General features: G+C 41.3%; 2 protein-coding genes across 3 annotated transcripts in view; one reads left to right on the top strand and one right to left on the bottom strand.

Moving 5' to 3' along the window:
- The window catches only part of tub (TUB bipartite transcription factor), a 37,061-nt gene extending 20,178 nt beyond the window's left edge, over positions 1–16,883 (top strand). The window contains exons 4-12 of the mRNA XM_085402460.1: positions 4,066–4,203; positions 6,195–6,347; positions 7,154–7,275; positions 9,021–9,212; positions 9,392–9,504; positions 12,530–12,644; positions 13,430–13,528; positions 13,657–13,828; positions 14,464–16,883. Coding sequence (XP_085258586.1) covers positions 4,066–4,203; positions 6,195–6,347; positions 7,154–7,275; positions 9,021–9,212; positions 9,392–9,504; positions 12,530–12,644; positions 13,430–13,528; positions 13,657–13,828; positions 14,464–14,597 — 1,238 coding nt within the window. The 3' untranslated portion in view covers positions 14,598–16,883. The remainder of the gene's footprint in view (positions 1–4,065; positions 4,204–6,194; positions 6,348–7,153; positions 7,276–9,020; positions 9,213–9,391; positions 9,505–12,529; positions 12,645–13,429; positions 13,529–13,656; positions 13,829–14,463) is intronic.
- A 1,813-nt stretch (positions 16,884–18,696) lies between these two features.
- On the bottom strand, positions 18,697–22,814 carry ric3a (RIC3 acetylcholine receptor chaperone a). Of its 2 annotated transcripts, none has more exons than XM_085411302.1 (6): positions 22,697–22,814; positions 20,422–20,639; positions 20,226–20,301; positions 19,985–20,081; positions 19,627–19,784; positions 18,697–19,463 (listed from the first exon to the last, which is right to left on the bottom strand). In XM_085411302.1, exons 1-6 carry the CDS (start codon positions 22,812–22,814, stop codon positions 18,697–18,699), a joined length of 1,434 nt encoding a protein of 477 aa, XP_085267428.1. The 2 variants fall into 2 exon arrangements, with proteins under 2 accessions (XP_085267428.1, XP_085267434.1); XM_085411308.1 differs by having other exon boundaries at positions 19,627–19,778.
- Positions 22,815–23,178: the final 364 nt, after the last annotated feature.

Below are 23,178 nucleotides of genomic sequence, written 5' to 3'. Positions count from 1 at the left end.
CCTGGCTGCAAGGCAGCAGCTCGACAGGCAGACAACGTATCATCAGCCTGTTGGGCCGCAATGAGCTGCTCCCTGTTTACCGCCAGGCGCAAATCCTCCGACACCACACTAAAAACCTTCGCCGTCCCACCATCCACCCCCGGAACAGAACTATCATGCGGCTCAGAGCCGTCCGGAAACATTCCGGATATGTCCACCTCCCCACCCAAGCGACGAGCTTGAGCACGAGTAACCACACATGCCGGAAAAACCGTGGAGTCACCCAGCTCCGACGGAAAGTGGCATAACCGATCCGAGGTAGGACACTCAATAACTTCCGGAGTAGCCGGAAACACTTTTCCCCCGGCCAAGTCATTCCCCAAAATAAGATCAATACCTTCAATCGGCAGCTGATCTCGAACCCCCACCCGCACAGCGCCCGATACAAAAGACGAGGTCAAAGTAACCGTATGGAGAGGCATGCGTAGAATACTCATCTGTATACCCCACACCAGTAAGTCAGAACCACAATACGACTGCTGAGAGAAAGGCACGACTCCACGCCGCGCCACCGAATGCTTCGCCCCGGTATCCCTCAAGATAGTGATCGGAACCCGGTCCCCCGCATCACCAGACAACGATAAAAACCCCGACGAAATAAACGGTCGAAACACCTCATCTATCCCCCGCGGAACGACGCCAATCGGCATTAAGCTAGGGCGGGTTACCGCGGAGCAACACTGCACGGCCCCCCCCGAAATGTTGGCCCGCGCCCCCTCCCTCGCCCTCAGCACGGGACAAGAAGCAACGAGATGACCGAGCTCATGACAAAAAAAACATCGGCGGTCCCCAGCGGCCACCGTAGGGCTACGCCGCGAGAGCGGGGGAGAACGCCCCCCCCCCCCCACCTCCGGCAAAACTCTAGAACCCCGACGTAACGGAGGGGAAAAACCCCTCCTATGCGTCAAAGCAAACTCATCTGCCAGAACCGCCGCTTTCGTGAGGGAAACGACCTTCTGCTCGTTCAAATAAACAACCACCCGCTCTGGCAAACACCCTTTGAAATCCTCCAATAACACTAACTCCCTCAGCTGTGCAAACTCCTTAACCTCACTAGCCTGGCACCACCGATCAAAGAGCAAACCCTTCTCGCGCGCAAACTCCACATAAGTCTGATCCCCCCCCCTCACACACTGCCGAAACTTCTGACGGTACGCTTCAGGCACCAACTCAAAAGCACGCAATACAGCAGCCTTAACCACACCATAATCCAAGCTCTCAGATGCCGACAGGCTAGCCCACACCTCCTGAGCCCTACCCACCAGCCGACACTGCAACAGTAAAACCCAGACCTCCTCCGGCCACTGTAACGCGGTAGCCACACGCTCAAAAGCAGAAAAAAACGATTCCACCTCCGATTCACAAAAGGGCGGCACCAATTTAATGTGCCTCCCAATATCAAAATCCTGACGGAGAGCCGGGGCGGGACCAGGCGCCGGCGGCGCAGGGAGCACAGAGGGCGCAGACGTGGGCGGCGTAGAGACAGGGGCACGCGGCGTAGAGTCAGGGGCACGCGGCGGAGGTCCACGCTCCAACTCCAACGCCCTCACCCTCAGATGCATCGCTTCTACCTCCAACCGGTGACTACTCAACTCCACCTCCTTAATGCGGAGCAACAACTGGAGCTCCTCCGCCGACGACCCCACCACCGGAGCCGGAGGAGCCACAGAGGGGGTGGCCACAGGAGGAACAGACACCGGAGCCAACGGCTCCACAACCGCCCCGCCCGTTCCACCAACAAGCGGCACGCCCGACAATAAACCCCGCTCGCTCAAAGCCACCGCGACAAGCTGCCGCAAATCGTCCTTCTTTACCCCCGCCGGCGCTCGCACATCAAAACGGCCCGCAATAAGCAACAAATCCTCCCTCCGACACCGACCCAACTGCTGCAAGGAAGGCGCCTCGGCAAACTTGTCCACATCGAACTCCATCCGCGGCCACCCACACCAACAACCCCCAAACACACAAAAAACAACCCCACACACCCACACGAGCCCCACGACACACAAACGAACCCGAAATCCCTCAAACGGACGAGCCCCCATTTATGTTACACACCGGCCCGAAGCCGGGGTGCAACACAACAAAAAATAAACCCGATACATAACAACGACAAACAAAAAAAAAACACACCACGGCAGAATGACGAGTTTGGTTAATTTATTCACTGAACAGGTAGCGAGCTTCAGGGTGGGCGATGCCAAAACAACAAACAAAACACACTAGAAAGAAAAACAGAACTAACTTACCTCCCACGATTCCAAAACAAAATACAATTCTCTAACCTGTCTCCCTACCCGAAACAGGAAAAAAGAGGGGAATAAAAGAAACGGCTTCCCACCCCTACAGCTACCAAGCCCAGGTACAACCCTTTTTCAGCATTAATATTGCAGCCCCGTGCAGTCACACGCCACGACGGTCCCCAGCCACACAGCTCACGGGGAACCAGGAAAAGTCTCCTCACCGGCCCAGTCCAACCCCTTTTGTAGCTGGCCTCTTTCCTTCCTCCACCAATGGGCGGCCTCCACCTGGAAAAGCATCGCTGAATACAAATACAAACAATAACAACCCCGTACCACAAATAATGACCCTGGATTGAGTGTCCTACCTCGGATCGGTTATGCCACTTTCCGTCGGAGCTGGGTGACTCCACGGTTTTTCCGGCATGTGTGGTTACTCGTGCTCAAGCTCGTCGCTTGGGTGGGGAGGTGGACATATCCGGAATGTTTCCGGACGGCTCTGAGCCGCATGATAGTTCTGTTCCGGGGGTGGATGGTGGGACGGCGAAGGTTTTTAGTGTGGTGTCGGAGGATTTGCGCCTGGCGGTAAACAGGGAGCAGCTCATTGCGGCCCAACAGGCTGATGATACGTTGTCTGCCTGTCGAGCTGCTGCCTTGCAGCCAGGGGCGGTGCCTGGTGCTGCTTCTTATGAGGTTGATCGCGGGGTTCTGTTACGCAATTGGGCTCCGGTGGGTGGGTTGGGGGGTGAGGTGGTCACTCAGGTGGTGGTGCCGACGGAGTACCGACCCCAGGTTTTGAGTCTGGCCCATGAGCATCATCTGTCAGGCCACTTGGGGATTAAAAAAACTTATGACCGAGTGCTTCGTTACTTTACTAAAGCTTCCTTCTCGATGGTACTATAATTCACCTGATGTTTATTGAATTTTCTTGAGAAGTAACACACGGGGTGATCAATACCCTGGTCATCCTCCTGCAGGAGTACAGCACCCGCACCATGCGCACTGGCATCCACCTCTAACTTAAACACCCGAGTGAAGTCAGGGGCACCTAACACTGGGGCACTGCACAACAGGGCTTTGGCTGAGTCAAAGGCATCCTGACAATCAGAGTTCCACAAAAACAGGCACGACGGACTTGTCAGGGCTGTCAGAGGAATAACCACGGTGGCGAAATTTTTGCAGAACCCTCGATAGTAGCCACACTGTGAAAAAGTGTTTTCCACCTTCCTGATTTCTTATTCTATGGCATAGTTCTAGTGCACCACAAAAATGACCCAAAAACACATCGGCAAGTCCACCTCTGACTGACTAAAAAAATACAGATTAAGGTTTTTTCATGGCTTCAAAGTTGATTGATTGGGATGCTTTGGAGTGACCTTAAACAGGCCATTCATGATGTAAAATGCTCCGGTGTGGCTCAATTTAAACAATTCTGTAGAAAGGATTGCTTCATATTCCTTCACATTGATGTGAACAACTTTGTTGCAGTTCTTGCTGTCAAGTGTGGCACAGCCAGTTATTAGTTTTAGGGGTCGAATAACTTTTTTTGCATTGGGTCAGGTAGGTCTGGATAGCATTTTTCCCCTTAATAAATTAAATCCTCATTTAAAAATGGCATTTTGTATTTACTCAGGTTATGTTTATATTAAAAAATATATATCTAAAAGGGGCAAATACTTTTAAATGGTATTGTGTATTACACTAGAACATAACGTAATGTTTAATGTGAAAGACATATTTATTATAACCCATCATGTGCTTCAGTCGTGTTCATTCCTGTGTTCAGTGCAAGAAGCTGAACAGGAAGAGGTGAAGGTGATGTCGGATCCACAGCCACCACGCTCAGCCAAAAAGGGCAAAGCATCAGCCAGTTCCACTCCACAGACAGGCAGTGAAAAGAAGGAGAGGAAGGGGAAACACAAAGGTCAGTGTGCTGGTTCAAATGGTTAATTAAACTGTGTGAAAAATGGATAAACATACTGTTCTTGGGCTTTGCACATCCATTTTTAAACACCAAATAATCAGCTTTTAGAAGCGGTCCCCTGTGTGAAAAAGAGAGGAGCCAAAATCCTTACTATCCAGCAGCTTCAGCAGTCTATCCAAGCTCTGTATGCCCTCCTCAGATAACGTTTCCCCACTGACTTTTTTGAGCCACAGCTGGCAACAGCACAACTGAGTGAAACTCGGCTGCCCTCTTATCCCCTGCCATGGTGCCAAAGTCGTCAGAGCTCAGTGTCTGTGATGATGTATGACAGACTGACACACCACAAATGAAGACCTACATTAGAAGATTAAAAGAACTACAATTGCTGTCATTGTTTCCCTTAAGCTTCCATGCCGTTCAACCTTCAATGTGTGTTATTGTAGACTCAGCACAATGAAATATAATAGTTAAGGTGTTTGCCAAAAAAATGATCAACAATATCTGACTTTGGAGACATTTGGCATCTGATATACTGCAATACAGCAGATGCTTGCCTTTGGAATGACTTTGTCCCAGGAAAGTGAATTAGATTCAACTGTGGTAAAAGATTATCCAGGCCAGTAGTGCCAGATTCACCACTTATTGATCTGTCTCACTTCTTCTTCTGTCTCGTGCTCTGATTCGTTAAAGCATAAGCAGAAATGATGCAGTCATTAGAAAATGAGCTCTAGCAAGATCAGAGGTTGTTCATTTTCAGTTTAGATAATGAAGATATGAAAATGCAGCCTTCTACATACTTTCATAAAATAAAAATAGGATTCTTGATTTTTACACGCATATCTCTGAAGGAAAAGAAAGACAGGGGAATGAATAAGAAATCAAAAGATAAGACTGACCTAATTTTGTTAAAGCAGCATGTTAATATATAACATATATACTGAGTAGAATATGCAGTCACGTCAAAATGACAGCTGTTACAGGATGTTATGCAGCTATGTACATTCATCATCAGCAAGTGTGAACATTTTTCTAAAACCAACATTTTTTGCAGTTAGTCTGGAGCTTCCGGATGTGTGTTAGCATAATGCCACCCTCTTCCCTGGGTAGACTTCCTAGAAGTTTCATCCCAAGGTCAAACTGTGCTCTTCTTGGACAAAATAAAAAAAATGTTCAAGTTCATGACAGTACAATCAGAAAAAGTCTGAAAAAGCATGACTTGTTTCGAAGGGTTGCTTAGGGGAAAGCAGAACATGACAATATGGCTTAAGTTTGCATCTGAAAAAATACTACAAGACAATAGAATGGAGCACTGTCCTTTGAACAGATGAGGGCAAAGTGATGATGTTTGGTTATTATGTACAGCATGATGTTTGGAGAAAAATGAACACCTCATAACAACTGGCAGCACAGCAGTGGAGGGGAGATTTGGACAACTTGCAGTCATTTAGTTGACCGTGAATTTCTTTGTATAAGGTTTTCTAGAGTGAAATGTGAGGTCATCTGTCCAGCAGCCAAAACTTACACCCAAAATTAGTTCATGCAACAGAAGAAAAGAATTAAGGTGCTGCACAACATGATTTAAATGCAGTGGCGGGACCTTAATAGAGCTGTAAATCTGAATGCCTGCAAACTCTATGCAATATTTTCTTTTCTTTTCTTTTTAAATTTTTTTTTCATAGGACAAGTGGAGACGTGTTCTTTTTGCCTGAATGCACACTTTAGAAGTTGATTGAATATTGAAGACACAGAGCAAAACAATTACATAAAACAAAATGCCCAAAAGTGGAGAAATGGGAATGTTGTCAGATTTACTCAGGCTGTTTGACTATGTGATTAATGCACAAATTATTGCTGAATGACCTGCCCTTGTTGTACTTTGCAGTGGTTCATTTAGACTTGAATCTTACAACAGCATGAAATACTGATAGTGGAAAAGAAGTGAGTCATTCTGAAAGAGTTTGTTTTTCTTTTCTGGGATTTTGACTCAGCAGCGATCGATGGCCTGGCTTCCCAGCAGGATGACAGTCAGATCCAGATCCTGACAGTGGGTCACCCCACCTCAGAGGAGGCCGAGGCAGAGCCCGTGATGAGCTGCACTCAGTCTCAGAGTAAACAGGATCTTCGCGTGACCATGCTCAAAAAAGGTACTGACAGCGCTCAAGAAAGCTTCTGCCACTGCTTCTGCAATAGCACAACTACAAGTCCTTATTTACACCCACGGCGTTCTGGTCTGCTGCTGCGTTGTGTTGGTGGGAGGATGAAAACCACTGACTCATGTTAAAAAACACACAACTCCAAATAAATAGGCCATTTTAAAATCCAGCATCTGAATGAAAAATAATATAATTATTCGTACTGTAAACACTCAGCGCTAACACACATCAATTGTTCCATACATAATTAACACAAAAACTGTATAATCTATATGCAGCAAAGGGAAATGTGAACTGTAATTTACAATCAAATGCACTGATGCAACAGTGTAGTAGAGAGAGTTGTAATAGTGCACGTACTTCCTTGATCTATTATGACAGTTTTTCATCACAGTGTACTGTGAGAGGGAGTTGAGTGATGAGGGTTAGAGTTCAGGTGCTTAACTGGGTTTAACTTTGCAAAATTAAAAGTAAATAAAAAGATTATTTTAAGTGGCAAGAATGTTGTTTTAGCAGTCTCAGCATGAACGCTACGCTTTCTTCTTGTAAGACATCACAATGCTTTAAGTAAGATACATTTTCAGCAAGTTTTATGTGCCAAAAACTACAACAAAATTGCTCATTAAATGAGACTGTAATCAGTGAAAACACACCAGATAAAACACAGCCACAAGTGGATCAGTCTGGTAGTCTCATATTTCTGGTATTTAAGTCTGGTATTTAGCCACAGTTCCAATTTAATTTCTTTCTTTTGTTCTTTCTTCCTCTCGATCCTTCTTTCCATCCTTCCTGTGAAGGTATATCGAGCAGCATGAATTTTGATGAAGAGGAGGATGATGATGATGAAATTAGCTCCAGCTCTTCACAGCTCAACAGCAACACAAGACCAGGCTCTGCCACTAGTAAAAAGTCCAGCAAGGTAAAATTAATTTCACAGCATGAATTTGTGCTCTCTGCATGTCTTTTTGCGCAGCACCGAGCACCTTTTGACAGTAGCTAATAAAAAACAAAAATCTGCTATTTTATCACCAGTTTGGATAGTTTCCCAGCTGAAAGTAGAGTTGCAGACAATTATAGCTTAATTTAAAACAAATTAAGTATTTCCCATATGCCAGGGGTCTCAAACCTGAATACAATTAGTAGGTCATTAGCAAGACTCTATAGAACTTGACTGTATGCTGATGTGGCAATTCAGCCATTTGATTCATGTTACAGCAGCTCAAGAGTGAATGAACATGGTGCAATAAAAGTAGTTTTAGAAAACAGGTTTCAGAAACAGGTTTATTTTTTCCATGTTTTTCTAGGACCACACATTGTACTTTGCTTCTTACTAGTCTTGTGGATGCAGGTGTGCTGTCATGTTTTGGGGGGAGGACACATACAACTTCAATTTGCTTGAGGAAGACTCAATAACAGAAATGTTAACCAGCTCAAGTTATTCCTTTAAAGCTATGATTGTTCCTCAGTTGTTTTCTTACCTCAGTGAGCATTTTGCTCATTATCTGCATATTTTTTAAAATATGCAGATAATCTTTTAGATAGTGTTTGGTCATAAACTGGACCAACAGCTTCTTTCAGGTAACACGAGAGTTGCAGTGCACTCGTAAGAAAGTAGCCAAAGTACAAAAATGTCTTTGTTTATAGATATAGTGTGGTGCAAAAGTCTTGAGCCACCCTTCATTTTTTTGCAATCTTTGCTTCCAAGAAGCTAGAGTTTCTAGTTTTTTGTTTTTAACGTGGTATTGGGCCATAGTGCCCTAGCCTTTCATCTTTTCTTTGGATATTAACTGCTTTTTGCTAATGTTCTGTACAGTCCTTGTACCTGACCATTATCAGAGGTTTTTTTTCCCTTTTTTGTTGAGCCGTTTAAGCCTGGCCTATGAATCATTCAAGCATAAAACTCAAGGGATTAACCAGTGTTGTATTCACACATAAAAGACAACTTAGCAAAGATCCAATTCTGAAATGTCACGTCTTTAAGATATGGGGGGAAAAACAGAAAAGGCATGTCACAGGACAGAGATACATCTGGCCCTTTAGTTGATCCACTTTTTGTTCACTGAACCATCATCAGAAATAGTCTCAGTGAATATGTGGCTTTCAAGAAGCCGTTCTTATGGAAGGGAAACAAGGAGAAAAGATTGAGGTATCCCAAAGTACACAAGAATTGTACTGAGTATCAGTGGCAAAATGTCTTATGGAGTTAAAAATAGAAATTTGCATCTGCAGCATATATGGAGGAGTTCAGGAAAGAGGGGGTCTAGTCAAAACTGAACAGTAGCATTAGATGTTGATTCCATATGTTATACCATCTGGAAAGCGTCTGATTGGCAATGACTTCCTTTTTAAGTGCAAACACACTGCGAATGCAGTAAAAGTATAACTAGGTAGAAAAGCACAGAATAAAACACACAGTTATGGACTTCCCAGCCTTTGCTGTCTCTTTCCCCTTTTGATAACATAATTTCTCTTTGCTCTTCTTTCCACTCTAATTTTTTCCCTTCAGTCATTTCAATGTTCTGTCTCTGCTTCAGGTTCTTATTTTAGACACAGTGTGCTCATTCTTAATCCCAGTGGACAATTTGATTTCCAGACTCATTACTCTGCTTTAATGCTCATCAGTCCACCATTTCACGAGGGCTCTTGCCATATTTGATCCTACAGGAGGTGGCCTCAGCACCCACTCCACCAGTCAGTGAACCTGCCATTGATGTTGATGACCTTGAGGAGTTTTCTCTGCGCCCAGCACCGCAGGGGGTCAGAGTGAAGTGCAGAATCACCAGGGACAAAAAGGGCATGGACAGAGGCATGTATCCGACCTACTATCTCCACCTGGAGAGAGAGGATGGCAAGAAGGTGAGACGAGTCTTTAAGGTTTAAAAACATATTACACAAGATATCTGTCAGGGAATTTTTTTACAGTAAGTTGTTAACATCTGGACTCTAATCTAACTTATATATTCAAATAATGCAGCTTTGTGGTATCAAACCATGTTGATTGTCTGTAGGTGTTTGACAATATGGTTTGGTAACAGGTGTTCCTGTTAGCTGGGAGAAAGAGGAAAAAGAGTAAAACATCAAATTACCTCATCTCCATTGATCCAACTGATCTGTCTCGAGGTGGAGAGAGTTTTATTGGCAAACTGAGGTAAGTCCTCAGTGGCTTTGTTGTATTAAACACTTTAGCAGCTTACATTAGGAATTAGATATGGCATTGGCAATATTAATCTATATGGCACATTTCATTATATCTAAAGTCAATGTGCTTAACACAGAAGAAAGAAGCGCATTTAAAAAGGTACAATACCTTAAGGTAGTGAAAATAAATCTTTAAAAAACACACACAGCTATTAAGTGTAGGTCTGTGTGAGCAGCTTGTTCCAAAGAACAGGACCACAGTAACCAAACACTCCCTCAGCATACTTACATCTGAACATTTAAAAATTCTGGACCTGATGACCTGAGAGATCTGACTGGGTTATAAACAGTGAGCAAGTCAGAGATGTACTCAAGGGGCCAAACTACTAAGAGCTTTATGAACTAATAAAAAGCTTTTACAGGTAATTCTGTATTGCACTGGGAGTCTATGAAGTGACTTCAACACTGCTTGGTCAAATTTGTGCGTACCTGTAAGGACTCTGTTGCTGCATTTTGAATACGACGAGAGTCGGCCTACTGATTATTTGTGAGAGTCCTGCAAATGGAGCACCACAATAATCTAAACTAATTTCTATGAAAGCATGGACCAATTTCCCTTTGAGATAAGAATCCTCTAACTTTTCTAACATACGAAAAGCAGTTCTTACTAACCTTATTGATGTTTTTATTAAACCTGAGATCACTGTCCAAAATGTTGCCAAGGTTTCTGACTCGCTCATTGTGCTTCAGAGGAAGGGATGATAAATATGAACATATTTTTTGACGATAATGGGTAAAACTATGTATCATCTGTATAAGAATTTCAAGATAATATTATGATTCTTTATGATAGTACCAAGAAAGAACATAAGAACATAAGAACATAAGAACACATCTAGATCCTCTTTTGGTATGATGATAGCAAATCAAGAACTTGACCTGGTAAACCAACTGAGTCATTCAGCCTTTAAATTAAAATGTCACGATCAGCAGTGTCAAAAGCAGCAGTGAGATCAAGCAGAAGTAAAACTGCAACTCTCTGTGAGTCACTGTTGATCTGCAGGTCATTGATGACTTTAGCAGGAGCTGCTTCTGTGCTATGATTAGATCTGAACCCTGATTGGTACTCATCATAAATGCTGTGATTTGAAAGGCATTCATCCGGTTGTTTGTAAACATTTTTTTTTAAATATTTTGAGGAATGAAAGATTAGAAATGCCTCCATAATCATTACCAATGACTCTAAGTTGTTCTTGCTGAGTAGCAGTGTGATTACAGCACATCTGAGTGAAACAGGGAAAATTCCAGTCTGGAGAGAGCTATTGATAATATGATTTGTAAAACAACGAGACACAGATTTGAAGAGTTTGTTGGGGATGTTGTCAAGTAAAGAAGTGCAAGACTTTAACTGATGAATAATTTCTTCCAGATCAGAATACATAATCTGAGTAATTATGCTAAGTGTTGGATTTCTTATTTAACTTTTGTGCTCGAACTACTATTTCTAATCTAATTGTATTTTTTAAAAAACAAACCAAAACAAAACATGATTGACATAATCATTAGAAACAGCTTCAAGGCTCCATGGAAGCCCCTCTAGAGTTTAATCAAATATGGGCTTGTGCAACCTTTTAGTCTTTGGACCACTGGTCGATGTACCGCTCAAAGCTTTGCACTGTCCTGCTTGAATGATGGCGGTCTAAATTGGAACGAACAGTGACCTTTCATCAGTCCTTGGCCTAAATGAGATATCTAAATGAGACGGCTAAACATGTGGCTTTTAAGAAGCATTTCTAAATGGCACCACCTACACCGCACAGGTAGGTGTCAAGTCAAAGTTGTTTAAAATACACTGGACGAGTATAACCGAGAAATGCAAATGTTGTTCTCCAATATTAGATAAATGGTTATTTCATAGCTGGAATTGAGTATAGTTGGACAAATTTTCCTGCAGATTCTGTCTTTATTGCCATTTACTGGTGTGCAGTGCAAGAACTAATGACTGACAGTCTAAAAAGTGTAAGAACTAATTAATGATTGATTGAACAGCACAATACATCAAACATCAGCGCTACAGTACAGCGGAGAATATGTTTTCTAATTCCTCATTTTATAGAAAAAGGTTTCTAAGCGAAAAGCGAGTGCAACATATGAAAGTAAATGTGGTATGAGAAAAAAAGATCGAGTGGGGTAGGGAGGGAGAAGGTGGTATGAAATTAAGCAAAGGTGCTCTCGCTGGGAATCGAGTCAAGGATGTTGTATGCCATATTTTGTCAACTTTTCAGCCAGTGTTTACCTCATGTAAGAACTTGCTTAAAGACAGAGCACTAGCCACTTGCCTTGTCTGTCGGGATTTAGATTGGACCACCCACCTGCCAAAATCCAGTCTATCAATCACTGCTGAGCCATAAGCCAACAAGGACGAACTCGAGTGGAACACAATTATATTTGGAGGGGCATGAAGTCAAAAGCATGCAGTGGTTTGCAAACACTGTACTCTGCTTTTATTTCCCTTTCAGTTTGTATCCACAGACAGTATGTAGAAGGCTCTGGAAAAATCACTCCACTTGTGATTTTATCTGTGAACACCTTCTTGACGATTTTATGATCTCATTCGCTACCTTAAGTCTTACTGAATTCAACATAATTCATTTTGTAAGGTGTGGTTTCAGTTGAAACTAAATGAGATGATAAAGGGAGTTATACTCCAGGGAGAGCACAAAAACACAAGTTTTACACCAGTGACAATTGTTGCAAAGGAGCTCAGGTCATATTTCAAAACTCAAGTGTCAAACCATGCGATCTGTTTTCATTATGTAATTAAACCTGGATACCTGTTATTTCCAGTTATTTGTTTTTTATATATTTAGCAGGGATAGCGCATGTTAGTGGGCATAAGTATTATGAAAAATATAACATGTAAACATGCCAGATTATAGCAAAACTGCTAATTTACGCAGGTAGTTTGAGCCCCACCGCCGGTGTTTGTTTTAGAGAGTCATTATATTCCTTAATGTGTAATGTTTTGTTTGCAGATCAAACCTCATGGGAACTAAGTTCACTGTATATGACAACGGTCTGAACCCTATGAAGAGCACCACCAGCCTCGAAGCTAGCAACTTGCGTCAAGAGCTAGCAGCCATTTGCTATGTGAGTTCATCAAAATGCTAGACTATACTTGACTATACTTGTGTTTTCACGTTGCTGAAAAGATACAGCATTATTATTATTATTTAGATTTTGTTAGAAATATGCTGTAATACTACTGATTTAAAATAATGCATTTTTCCAGTAACCTGTTTAAAACTGCATTAGGCAGAAATGGAAAAAAAGTTGCAGCAGAATTGTGAATGGAGCAGCTCTGTCCTCCCTGTCTAAGCCCTGGCAGCAGACAACCACTGTGCATCCTTTATTTGCAGCACAAGCTGTGATTCAAGCTCTAAGTAGCTACATAAACAGGAAATTAAAATAGCCATAGTTAGCAAATATCTTAACTGTCAGCATAGTAACTGATCATCTGTTTTCATGAGAAATGTACTTATATGATCTGAAAAACCTCCCACAACAACCTCATACATGACAGTACAACGCACTGCAAAAATTCAGATGCAGTGTTTAAAATTGAGATGTGGCCATGTCTCCCTTGAAAAAGAGCGTCATGGTTAAATAAAGGTTAACTAAATGAGCTACATTTTGCCAGGTCATGGTTTAAAAATAGGTCAAAAATGAAATGACATGGACGTCAGCCGGTCGTCCTACGATGGCAGTGAGCAAAACGACAAATATTAGCTAAAGCTAATGCTTTGAAAAGTACAGCTTTATGTAACTGCATCCAGAAATAACATTCAGTAATCCACCTTAGGATAACATTTGTTTAAGAAAGGGCATTGAGAGGTGATCTGTTTATCTTTTTTAATTCTCTTTTTTAAATGTAGGAAACCAATGTCTTAGGATTTAAAGGGCCTCGAAAAATGAGTGTCATCATTCCTGGAATGAACATGGACCACGAGAGAGTTTCTATTCGGCCACGAAATGTATGTGTTGGCCAATTTCTCAGTAGTCGCAGCTGCTCTGACCAGTTCAGCCTCTTCTAATACTTATTTAATCGATCCGATACATATGGTGTCCATGTCCAAGGCTGTTCTATTCTTCTTCATTACAGGATCATGAGTCACTGCTGGCCAGGTGGCAGAACAAGAACACAGAGAGCGTGATTGAACTTCACAACAAGACGCCTGTGTGGAACGATGACACACAGTCCTACGTGCTCAACTTCCACGGCAGAGTCACTCAGGCTTCCGTTAAGAATTTCCAAATTATTCACGACAATGACCGTAAGCTTTCGTCCACACATAACATTTCTAAATACTAAACAAAGGCTAAAGACTAAGGTCTGTTTCTGTTTTATAATCTTGTTTTACCCAATGACTGTTTGAGACAGCCACATAACCTGATACTGTGGATGCTATTAAATTAGACAGTATTATTTTACATATAGGTACTTGTCAGACAGATTTAGAATTTCTTTCAGGAGTGTTCAGGAATAGTTTTCCAGGTTTCTTGAAGGACTCTCAAAGCTCTTCTTTGAATGTTGGATGCCTTTTGTTCTGTTCTCTGTTGAGACGATCCCACACTGCTTCACTTGCTGGCATAAAATAAAATTTTTTGCCCATCATACTGTGTTATATTTGACTTTTTTCATAGTTCCAAAGAAAGGAACAAAAACTGGATTGAAAATGAGTGAAAAAGCAGCCAAAGAGAAACTACAGAAAGTTAGTGGAACTGTTGCTGAGGGGCAGATTATTTTACACTATACTTTACATCATACAGCTTATTTTGTCAGTTATCTGTATTAATATTGCTATAAAGAAATAGGTACTTATGAGTTTTGTGAAGAAACAGTAAAAAGGGGAAATGTTTCAAATCAGCTTAGACATAATCTGTTTCCTACTTGTTTTCCCCTCTGCAGCTGACTATATTGTGATGCAGTTTGGCCGTGTGGCAGAAGATGTGTTCACCATGGACTATAACTACCCAATGTGTGCCCTGCAAGCCTTTGCTATTGCCCTCTCCAGCTTTGACAGCAAGTTAGCTTGTGAATAGACTCCAGCCTGAAGTTCAGTGGATAACAACTCCTCCTGTTGTCTCAACAAGGGCTGCTTATGTATCGCTGATTTGAGATCACCCGTTACCTTGGAAGTCCCACATATCCTGAAATGCTTTATGGGACTTAACTTATGTGTACGTATGTGTGTGGGGGTGGGGTGGGACCTCAGGATGGTGTTTGTCAGTGGAAGAAAACAAGCACAAAGAGTAATCCACTTTCCAAATCAGATTCATTTGTTTTGATAACTATAGTCATTTTGTACTGCACTGGCATTATAAATATGTTTCTTTATGTAGTAGTTCTAGTAATTTAACATTTCTTTATCTGTGAACTATAACTAACCGTTATACATCAGTAAGTTTAAAAAAAAAGTTGACTGGGTTTATGTAGTCTACCAACACAAAGTCACACGCTTCCTCGAGCATGGATACTGCTTATATACTTACTGAATTAATAATAACATGCATGTCACAATGTATTTATTTTATTGACATATTTATTACCTGCACATTTTATGTTCTCTGCTGTCATTTGCAACAAATTCTGCTGTAATCGTTCCACGGAACTGCAAGCACATTAAATGTCATGAGAGGAAGATCACTTGTATCCACAGTAAAAACAAAAAAAAAATTAGAGGTATGAAAAGGGGAAAGGCATGTTACACAGTGCTGTGTATCATATACAATATTGTGTCACAGTGTCATATACGTGAATGTGTAGGATGATGGTGCACTTTACTTTGAAGTCTGTGGTGGATGAGCTATAGCTGTACATACTTTATTGTGCCTTTGAAGACTAATTCCAGTGTTACACCTTGGCCGTAAAAGGAGCTGAGCTTGAATTGGTCTTTGCATTTTTTGCTTTCCTCACATACACCGAGAGGATTTCTCTGTAGCTACTTAGAATTTTTTTTTCTTTAATGAAAGTTCATTTCGACTGAAAAACAATGCCTGAGGTTGCACAACATTCAGAAGATAATAATAAGTGTGCATCTTAAGATTTTAACTTAAAATTATATTTAGGGTCCAGAACATGTTGCACTAAATAGATGGCTATTTATTTACATAATACTGTAAATCAGGCAACAGATATATAGCAGATATCTGAGGTACTCAGGCCTAAGTGTCACGGTCCTGGCTCAGTGTTTTTAGTTTCACTGTTTTTATGTTCTAGTTAAGCTTATCTAGTTAATTTCTATTATGCTAGGTTGCTGTTATTGTTCATTGTTTAGTAGATTCCCCCCTGTGTTTTGGCACCTTTGTTTTAGTCCTTCATGTTGTCATGTCTGCGTCTCGTCATGTTTTCTGTTTATTTTGAAAGTCTCGTTTCCATGCCCGTTGTATTTAGGTTTACATTTTCCTGTGGCATCATTATGTTCATTCTAGTCACCTGTTTCCTCACGTGTCTCCACTGCCCCTCATCACCTCATGTGCACATTTAAGTCTTTTGTCTCTTACTGTTCGTTGTCAGGTCGTCTGCCTATCTTCCCCCATGTCAGTTTTAGTCAAAGTTATAGTCTTAGCTGTCGAGTTAAGTTTTTTTCTTTATTTATGTTTATGTAGTCCTCCTCTCGCCTTTGATTCTTGTGTCAGCCCAAATGAAAGCTCGCCTTTTGTTTAACTTTAGTTCAGTTCTCTCACGTCCGCTTTTTGGGTCCATACCTTAAACACACCAGCTGCCCAGCCGTGACACTAAGATTGTGCTGGTATCTTCTGATCTCTGCTTGGAAAATGTACCGAACAGAAATTGACTTACTGCCAACAGACATACTCGTACAATGTGAAACTACCATAGCTTCGATGCATCTTCCATCTTTTGCTTTATGTATTAAATTAGCTCTGTGCTTCACTGAGATGGAGTATGATACATTCCTCATCTGACTGGCAGTAAGTTTCTACATCACGTAGTTTATTGCTGTTCATATTTTTACTCAAACTATTATTCCTCTTGCTCCTTATGGGGCAGTATCCTTTCTCAAATATATGACGGTATTTTGTATTTTACGACCATTAAAAAAAAAATGCTGAATGGAGGTGACGAATAATCTCCACTATTGTTACTGTGGGTTCTGAGCAAATCTTTATCAAATGTGCTATTCTTGTACTCAACTGTGTTCTAACTATTTCAAATTTCTATTTTAAAACTGTTGATACTCTTGCTGTAAAGTCTGCTTTTCATACATGTGTCCAAGAGCCAGAGGTTCTGTCACTTTGTTTTTAGTGCTGTCATTGTAATGTACAGTAAATGGTGTACAATTTACTTTGGTGGTACACAGTCCTTTGTTCATGGAAAAAAGAAATAAAATTACATAAAAATACTCCAAAATATGATTTCTGTTTCCTCAAGAATCCAGATGTTTCAGAAGTTAGTACAGCGATCATAGAACATGGTCATGTGTCTTTATTACACAAAGAAATAAACACTGTTACAATACTTTACTTTTCTGGTTACAAATCCAGGTGTGTGATAAAGCTCAGGTGTAAGTTCAAGAAGGAATATCTGCATTCACTCATCTGTCTGCTTCCTCAGGTGTCTGACTGCTATTCATTACATCACTTCCACCTTCCCGTACCGTAAAACGTTGTCGTCCAATCATCTTTCTGCTTGCTGTCTTCGGCATACCTTAAGTCGCACTGCTCATCTTTCATTAATTTTGCTGTAAAGGGCCATCAGAGTCTAATTGGCAAATACCATAATTGAATTGTGTATATCAATAAATGATGTTGAGTTTCTTCTAATGATCTTGCTTTATTGGACCAACTTTTATTCTAATCAACCTGGATTAGATACTCTAACCATAAAACCTCTGAGTACACACCAAATATTTCGTTGTAAATCATCAAACACATTAGTAAAAACATTTAAAAACCCCAAATACTTGCTGAGATTTCCTGCTACATTGTCTTTTGAAGTTTATGTTAACTCATTCACTGCCAGCCATTGGCAGTGAATGAGTTAAACCCATTGACTCATTCACTGCAATTGACGGCTATAGACGTCAATGGCAGTGAATGAGTTAACAAAGTTGTTTTAAGAAAAAATCCCCAAATTTAGCATTTTTACTGATGGAACTGAAAAGTAGAGTGACCCAATTATGCATAAACAGGTGCAGTCAATACAAATAAAACATCGTAAAATGACTGAATCTTGTATCATGTACTCAATTTTTGTGTGCTTTGCTCTCTTTTTCCCCTCATCACCAACAGGTCACGGCAGCTGGCTGCCCCTTTTCGAACCTGGCCCTGTCTGTAATTATGTCTGTAGCATCATTCAGCATGACTGGTTTGGTGGTGCGTCAGTGATGGTCTGGGGAGGCATATCCATGGAGGGATGAACAGACCTCTACAGCCTAGGTAACGACACCCTGACTGCTGTTAGTATCAGGATGATACTTGGACCCATTGTCATCTGTGCGTCTCCATGTTTGTCATTAAGCACACTCTCATTCTGGAAACATGCAGTGGAAACTAAACACACACTTAGATAGAAAGCTTCACACTGTGCGAAACAAAATGTTTCAGGTGCCAAGATCAAGATTTAATTGAGACTTGCCCTTCAGTTCTTTAAATTAAAGGCTTTTCACACCCACACAGATGATTAAATTAACCTGACTGACTGAACATTTGGGTGAGCACTGTTATACAGATCTCCGCTGACCTAAAAAGTGGTTTAATCAGGCAAAGAAGTGAAAACAGCTGTGAGGGTGAACACCGTGGATGTGGACAGCTTTTAAAATTATAACAGGTTAACACATTGAGTGTAGCGTTTAACATATTGCATATGTACTGAATAGGTTTTAAAAGAAGAAACCGTGAAATTCTGAATGAAAAAGTACCATTATCCCCTTTAAATCTTTCATAGGGGTGTAATTGTTCTGGAAATGTGAATGTAAATAGAAAACGAAATGCATTGCAGTCATCTGAGGTGCTTGTGGTAAAGGGAAACATTTATTTGTACAAAAGTATCACTTAAGAACATAACTGCATGCCTCTGTTTAGTTTGGATTTTATGGTTTAAACATATAAGGAAGTAATAGTAACACAAGTCTGAGTTCACTGTCTGTTTTCAAACGCATTTGAGAAGCAGGAAAAGTCCTTATGTCTCCCTCCTGTTCCGCATCCTCAGGCCGCTCACCCCGACTTCCTTGGGTGTGTCTGCATAGATTCGACCCTCCCCCTCCACGTTTGCTGACATTAAAATATTGCCTTCTATATCCTCCTCTGCTTCCTCCTCTGGATTTGAACTGCCATCACAGCTGAACTGCAGGCTCTCTGCCTCCATCACTGGGTCATCTTCATCAGCTTCCTCCTCTTCTTCCACTTCTGTGTCCTCGTCCTCGTCCTCCATCTGATCTTCCTTGTCCTCTTCCCCATCCTCGTAAGTGTCCTCTTTAGGGTAGTGGAAGACATCCTTGTGCTCGCTGAAGCTGATTTGCTTCTTCCCGCTATTGTTACACTGCAGCTCTTTCTTCGCCTCCAAACCAATTCTTGTTGTCGTTCTTTCAGGACCCGGCTGGGATGATGGAGGACGGAGCAACTGCCTTTTCTCTGCCTCCTCCTCCTCCTCTTCCTCATCTATGTCTTCCTCTACTCCCATAGCTTCTTCTATTCCCTCCTCTTCTTCCTCTTCCTCTTCATCCTCATCATCTTGTGCTTCTGTGTCCTCCTCCTCCTCCTCATCTTCTTCCTCTTCCTCTCGCACTATGGAAAGTTTCCTTGCCATAACCTCTTCCTCCTCTTGCTCCATCCTCTCTGCTAGGGCCTCAGCGGTGGGCTGTGTGGGGGGTTCCTCTAGTTTAACCGTCTTAAACCCACGTCTGAGGCAGGGTTCATCATACTCTGGGTAGGTCTCCTCTGGGTAACCTGCATTGGTGTTCAAAGAGACTTCATCAGATTTTTATTGTGAGGATTTGATAGAGATTAGATTTGATCTCAAATTTAAAATGCACTTCATTTCACGGCTGTAACAACTTGAGCAAATGCAAATTGTGCAAAAAATGGGAGCAGTTCGACATTTCAGATGCACCTTCCCAGTCTGCACCGTATGGGACCTCCTCGGCCTCCATCTCTGGGGAGGCTCCCTCCAATCGGCTCTCTTGAATAAGCTGTGTGATCTGTCTCAGCTGCCTGAGTAATTTCTCCTCCTTTTTTGACGTGGTGGTTTTACTCCTCCTTCGTCTACCACTAGAGAGCAGCACAGAGTGAAGTAAAGTAACCCTGCCTGTGTATATCGCTCTATAAAACAAATACATACAAATGTATTTTATGACTACTTCTTCTTTATTTGTCTTTACTTAGTTAATTCATCACAGTTTCTTTGTTGTTGTGGTGCTACTGGAAGTAAAACACAAGCAGATAAAAATAAATGAATAAATAAGTCTCACCTCCCAGAACTATTGTTCCTCCTGGACACAATCCTCTCCATCATCTCTTCAGTTTGGAGAAGTCTCTCCTGCAGCCTGGCAAGCTCATTAGCAGTGACTACACAATTTACACGGGACAACATTGTTTTGATGTTAAAATATAATTCACTAAACACAATGCACACTTGGACACGTCAAAAAACGTATCCCCCTCAATCTTAAGAAGAAGAAAATGATTTTACATTTCTCGTAGTTCTCTTACTTATTGTGTTCTTCCTGGTTCCCACGGTTACTGCAGAGTTCTTCCCTGGTTTATTAGCCTTCCCCCTACATGTCAGCTGTGAACATAAACATGATTATAATTAGATTAATTGAGTATACAGTTACATTTACCATACTATAGCTCTGCATGAAGTTAATAACAAATAGTATATAGAAGCTCTAGAAATTAAAATTACCTTATGTATAATGTAAAGGATGTAAAGAAGGATCCCAAAGCCATATAAGGGTATCACTTGAGTCATCAGGTTGTACTTTTTGCCTCGTCTGATGCCTTTTACCTTTGCCATTGCCTCCAAACTGTGTGTCATTGAAAACGAAGGGTCCACGTCCCACTGTTCTGGGTCTTCTGGCACTGATAGCTTGTGCATGGCGGGAGGGTAGAACCCAGGTCCAACTGCAAAAATAGTCTTTCATTCAATTAATAAGAATCAATAAAGCAATTTTCCCCCGAAAACATATCACGGGGAATGTATCCTCAGCCATTAAACTTTTAGTATCTTTAATTAGATTTTACTTAACGATTATTTAAATGCTATCATTCTCTGGATTAATTTGATAACATTTATCCATAAAATGTGTCTTTTTTCATAGTTAGGCTTCGTTCTTTTTTTCTTTAGTAATCAGATAAAGCAGCCAGAACATTTCAGTGTTTTATAATGATAATGTCTAATGCCTCTTAGATTGGCCCCTAACTGTGCATGGACCCATGGACACATTCCTATGATGCCCACTGGATGGTCCAGCCCATTTGGGAACACTTTTTCCTCTATATTAACTATTATTCATAAAAGAGATCCAATTTGTAACAAATAAAGTGAAGAGATTCATGGGGATCAGATCAATATTTGAGAACAATGTCAAAAACATAAGAAGGTCAAAGCAGTCAGGAAAGCCCTGGGTAAAATGAAATGCCTACATTTGGATTTGTTTTTATTTATAGTTATTGCTTTTTCAGAAGCCTGTTTCGAGAATGTTGACACTCCTCTGTGCAGGAACACAGACCTGCTGATGCTTATGCTCAGCATGTTTCAGCATTTATGTCAAATCAAGCTCGCTGCTGCTCCCATCTGGGAGTTAACTAGCACTACAAGTGGAAGATGTGACTGGGACGCTCGTTAAAATCGGCCTGCGGAAAAAAAATTGCAAAGTGAGAAGGTACACACACACGCGCGCGCACATCTGGTTCCAAGAAAATGAGGATGTTAGCATGCTCTGGTCTCACCTGTCAGAGGTGAAAACTGGCCACAACACACTGAAAAAACTAGCTAACAGCTAAATGTTTGCGTCCCCTAACACTGGGCACATTTAAATGTGGCTGTAAAGAAGAGAGAGGGTCTCTGTTTGGATTAATAAGGTAAGAAACTGTGTGGAAAGTTTGCAGCTTTATATTCGTGTGCTAGCACAGACTGTACTGTTTTATACAGTCAGTGGTTGCTAGCAGGCATAAATTGGCTCAGTTACAGCAGTTAGGCGAAACACAGCACAGAGAGTAGTCTGGAAAACTGCCATGTCAATATCTGCCTGGGAACATTTTGAAATATTTAGTCTCCTTGGGTTGTTTGTTGGCCAGCATTGGTTACTGTTTGGGTAAATTTTGTAACCACCCATTGCTGCTTTTAGCTGAAGACAGTCAGTGAACCTAAAGCAAGTTGTAGTTATTAGGCTGTGAAAATGTGTAAGAAAAGCAAAGCAAACTGTGCCCCAATGTCTAAAACCAAATCACTAACCACATTCCTTGTTCTCTAAATAATAATAATATAAATAATATCTAAGAATAACGTGCAATCCACAGTAGCTTTCTATTTTTGACTGTAGTATGTTCACATTTCGTATAAGGTCACCAATTTTCCTCTTATTAGATTTGAAAATTCCAGTTGTTTATGGTCTAGTGTGAAATCACTACCAGTTTATATCTGATAAGATGCCCCTGCTGTGATGACTGATCCGTTTTGACAGCACCTCTGGGTGTTTGCTCGTGACTGTGTGAAACTGATATCAGGCTAAAGTCAAATAACAAATAAGTCACATACTGTGTTTCTTGTGAATGTTTTTTAACTGCTTCAATGAGAAGTTTTGAAAAGGCGCTGTCTGTTGGAGTCAATGCACACCTGTCTCTGTAAACACAGCCGCTCATGCTTAACACGATGGGAAACGTACAAAAACACATCACTTGTTTCAGATTTAGATAAATGGTCAAACTGATTCAAATGGGTTTTAACAACCAAATTATTTGTTCTTCAAAATATGGTGAATGCAGTTTTTTTTTTTTTTTTAACTCGCTGTACAGTGTAAGATTTCAGCTAACTTGTGTGGACTATGAAGGATAGGGCCTCTGTGCCTGGCATGGTCTGTACTGAGTAACAGCTGGCATTAACAACAGCAGCACTGACACAAAAAACACTGGAGATGGAGCAGGATGGGGATGGATGATGATCTGATAAGCCGTCTTACCCTCAGGCTGCCCCATCTCCTGTTTCGCTCTGGGCAAAAGCATCCTGGGCAGAAAGAGAGAAACACAGAGAACAGAGCATGATATAAGAGTAACCTTCTGGCAAGTTGTTATCGACATTTTCTTCCAGAAAACGACAGCAACGCGTTAATTTCACTTGAACGGGAAAGCTGGTATCCACAGATGTTATTGCTCATCTGGTGATGCTGCTGCCCAGATTAGACCAGATTAGAGCAGCTGCATTCAAGTGCTGTTTGAAAAAATGAGCAGCAGATGGGTTGAAATTCTCCAGAGACTGAATACAACCCCCCTATTATTATTATTATTCTCATTAATATTAATATTGTTATTGTTGTTGTTATTGTTGACTAAATATGAGTATCTTCACCTACAGCATTCAAACATAGGCCCAGATCTCATAAACTGACAGACTGGGTTTGGATCTGAATCCTACTAAACTAATAACAAAAAAAATACCTGATTT

Source organism: Rhamphochromis longiceps, linkage group LG1 (genome assembly GCF_057381845.1).
Source record: "Rhamphochromis longiceps isolate RC_006_pf linkage group LG1, R_longiceps_female_GT1.1, whole genome shotgun sequence".
In the NCBI taxonomy this organism is placed as follows: Eukaryota; Metazoa; Chordata; class Actinopteri; order Cichliformes; family Cichlidae; genus Rhamphochromis; species Rhamphochromis longiceps.
This window is presented reverse-complemented; position numbering and strand designations above follow the sequence as displayed.

Excerpts from the sequence above, each read along its gene's own strand:
- ric3a (XM_085411302.1), bottom strand. The coding sequence starts at position 22,814 with ATGTCGATAACAACTTGCCAGAAGGTTACTCTTATATCATGCTCTGTT. Across the intron at positions 20,082-20,225 it reads AACCAGGAAGAACACAATAA|TCACTGCTAATGAGCTTGCC; the intron begins GTAAGAGAACTA and ends TAAATTGTGTAG. Across the intron at positions 19,785-19,984 it reads AGGAACAATAGTTCTGGGAG|TGGTAGACGAAGGAGGAGTA; the intron begins GTGAGACTTATT and ends GCTGCTCTCTAG.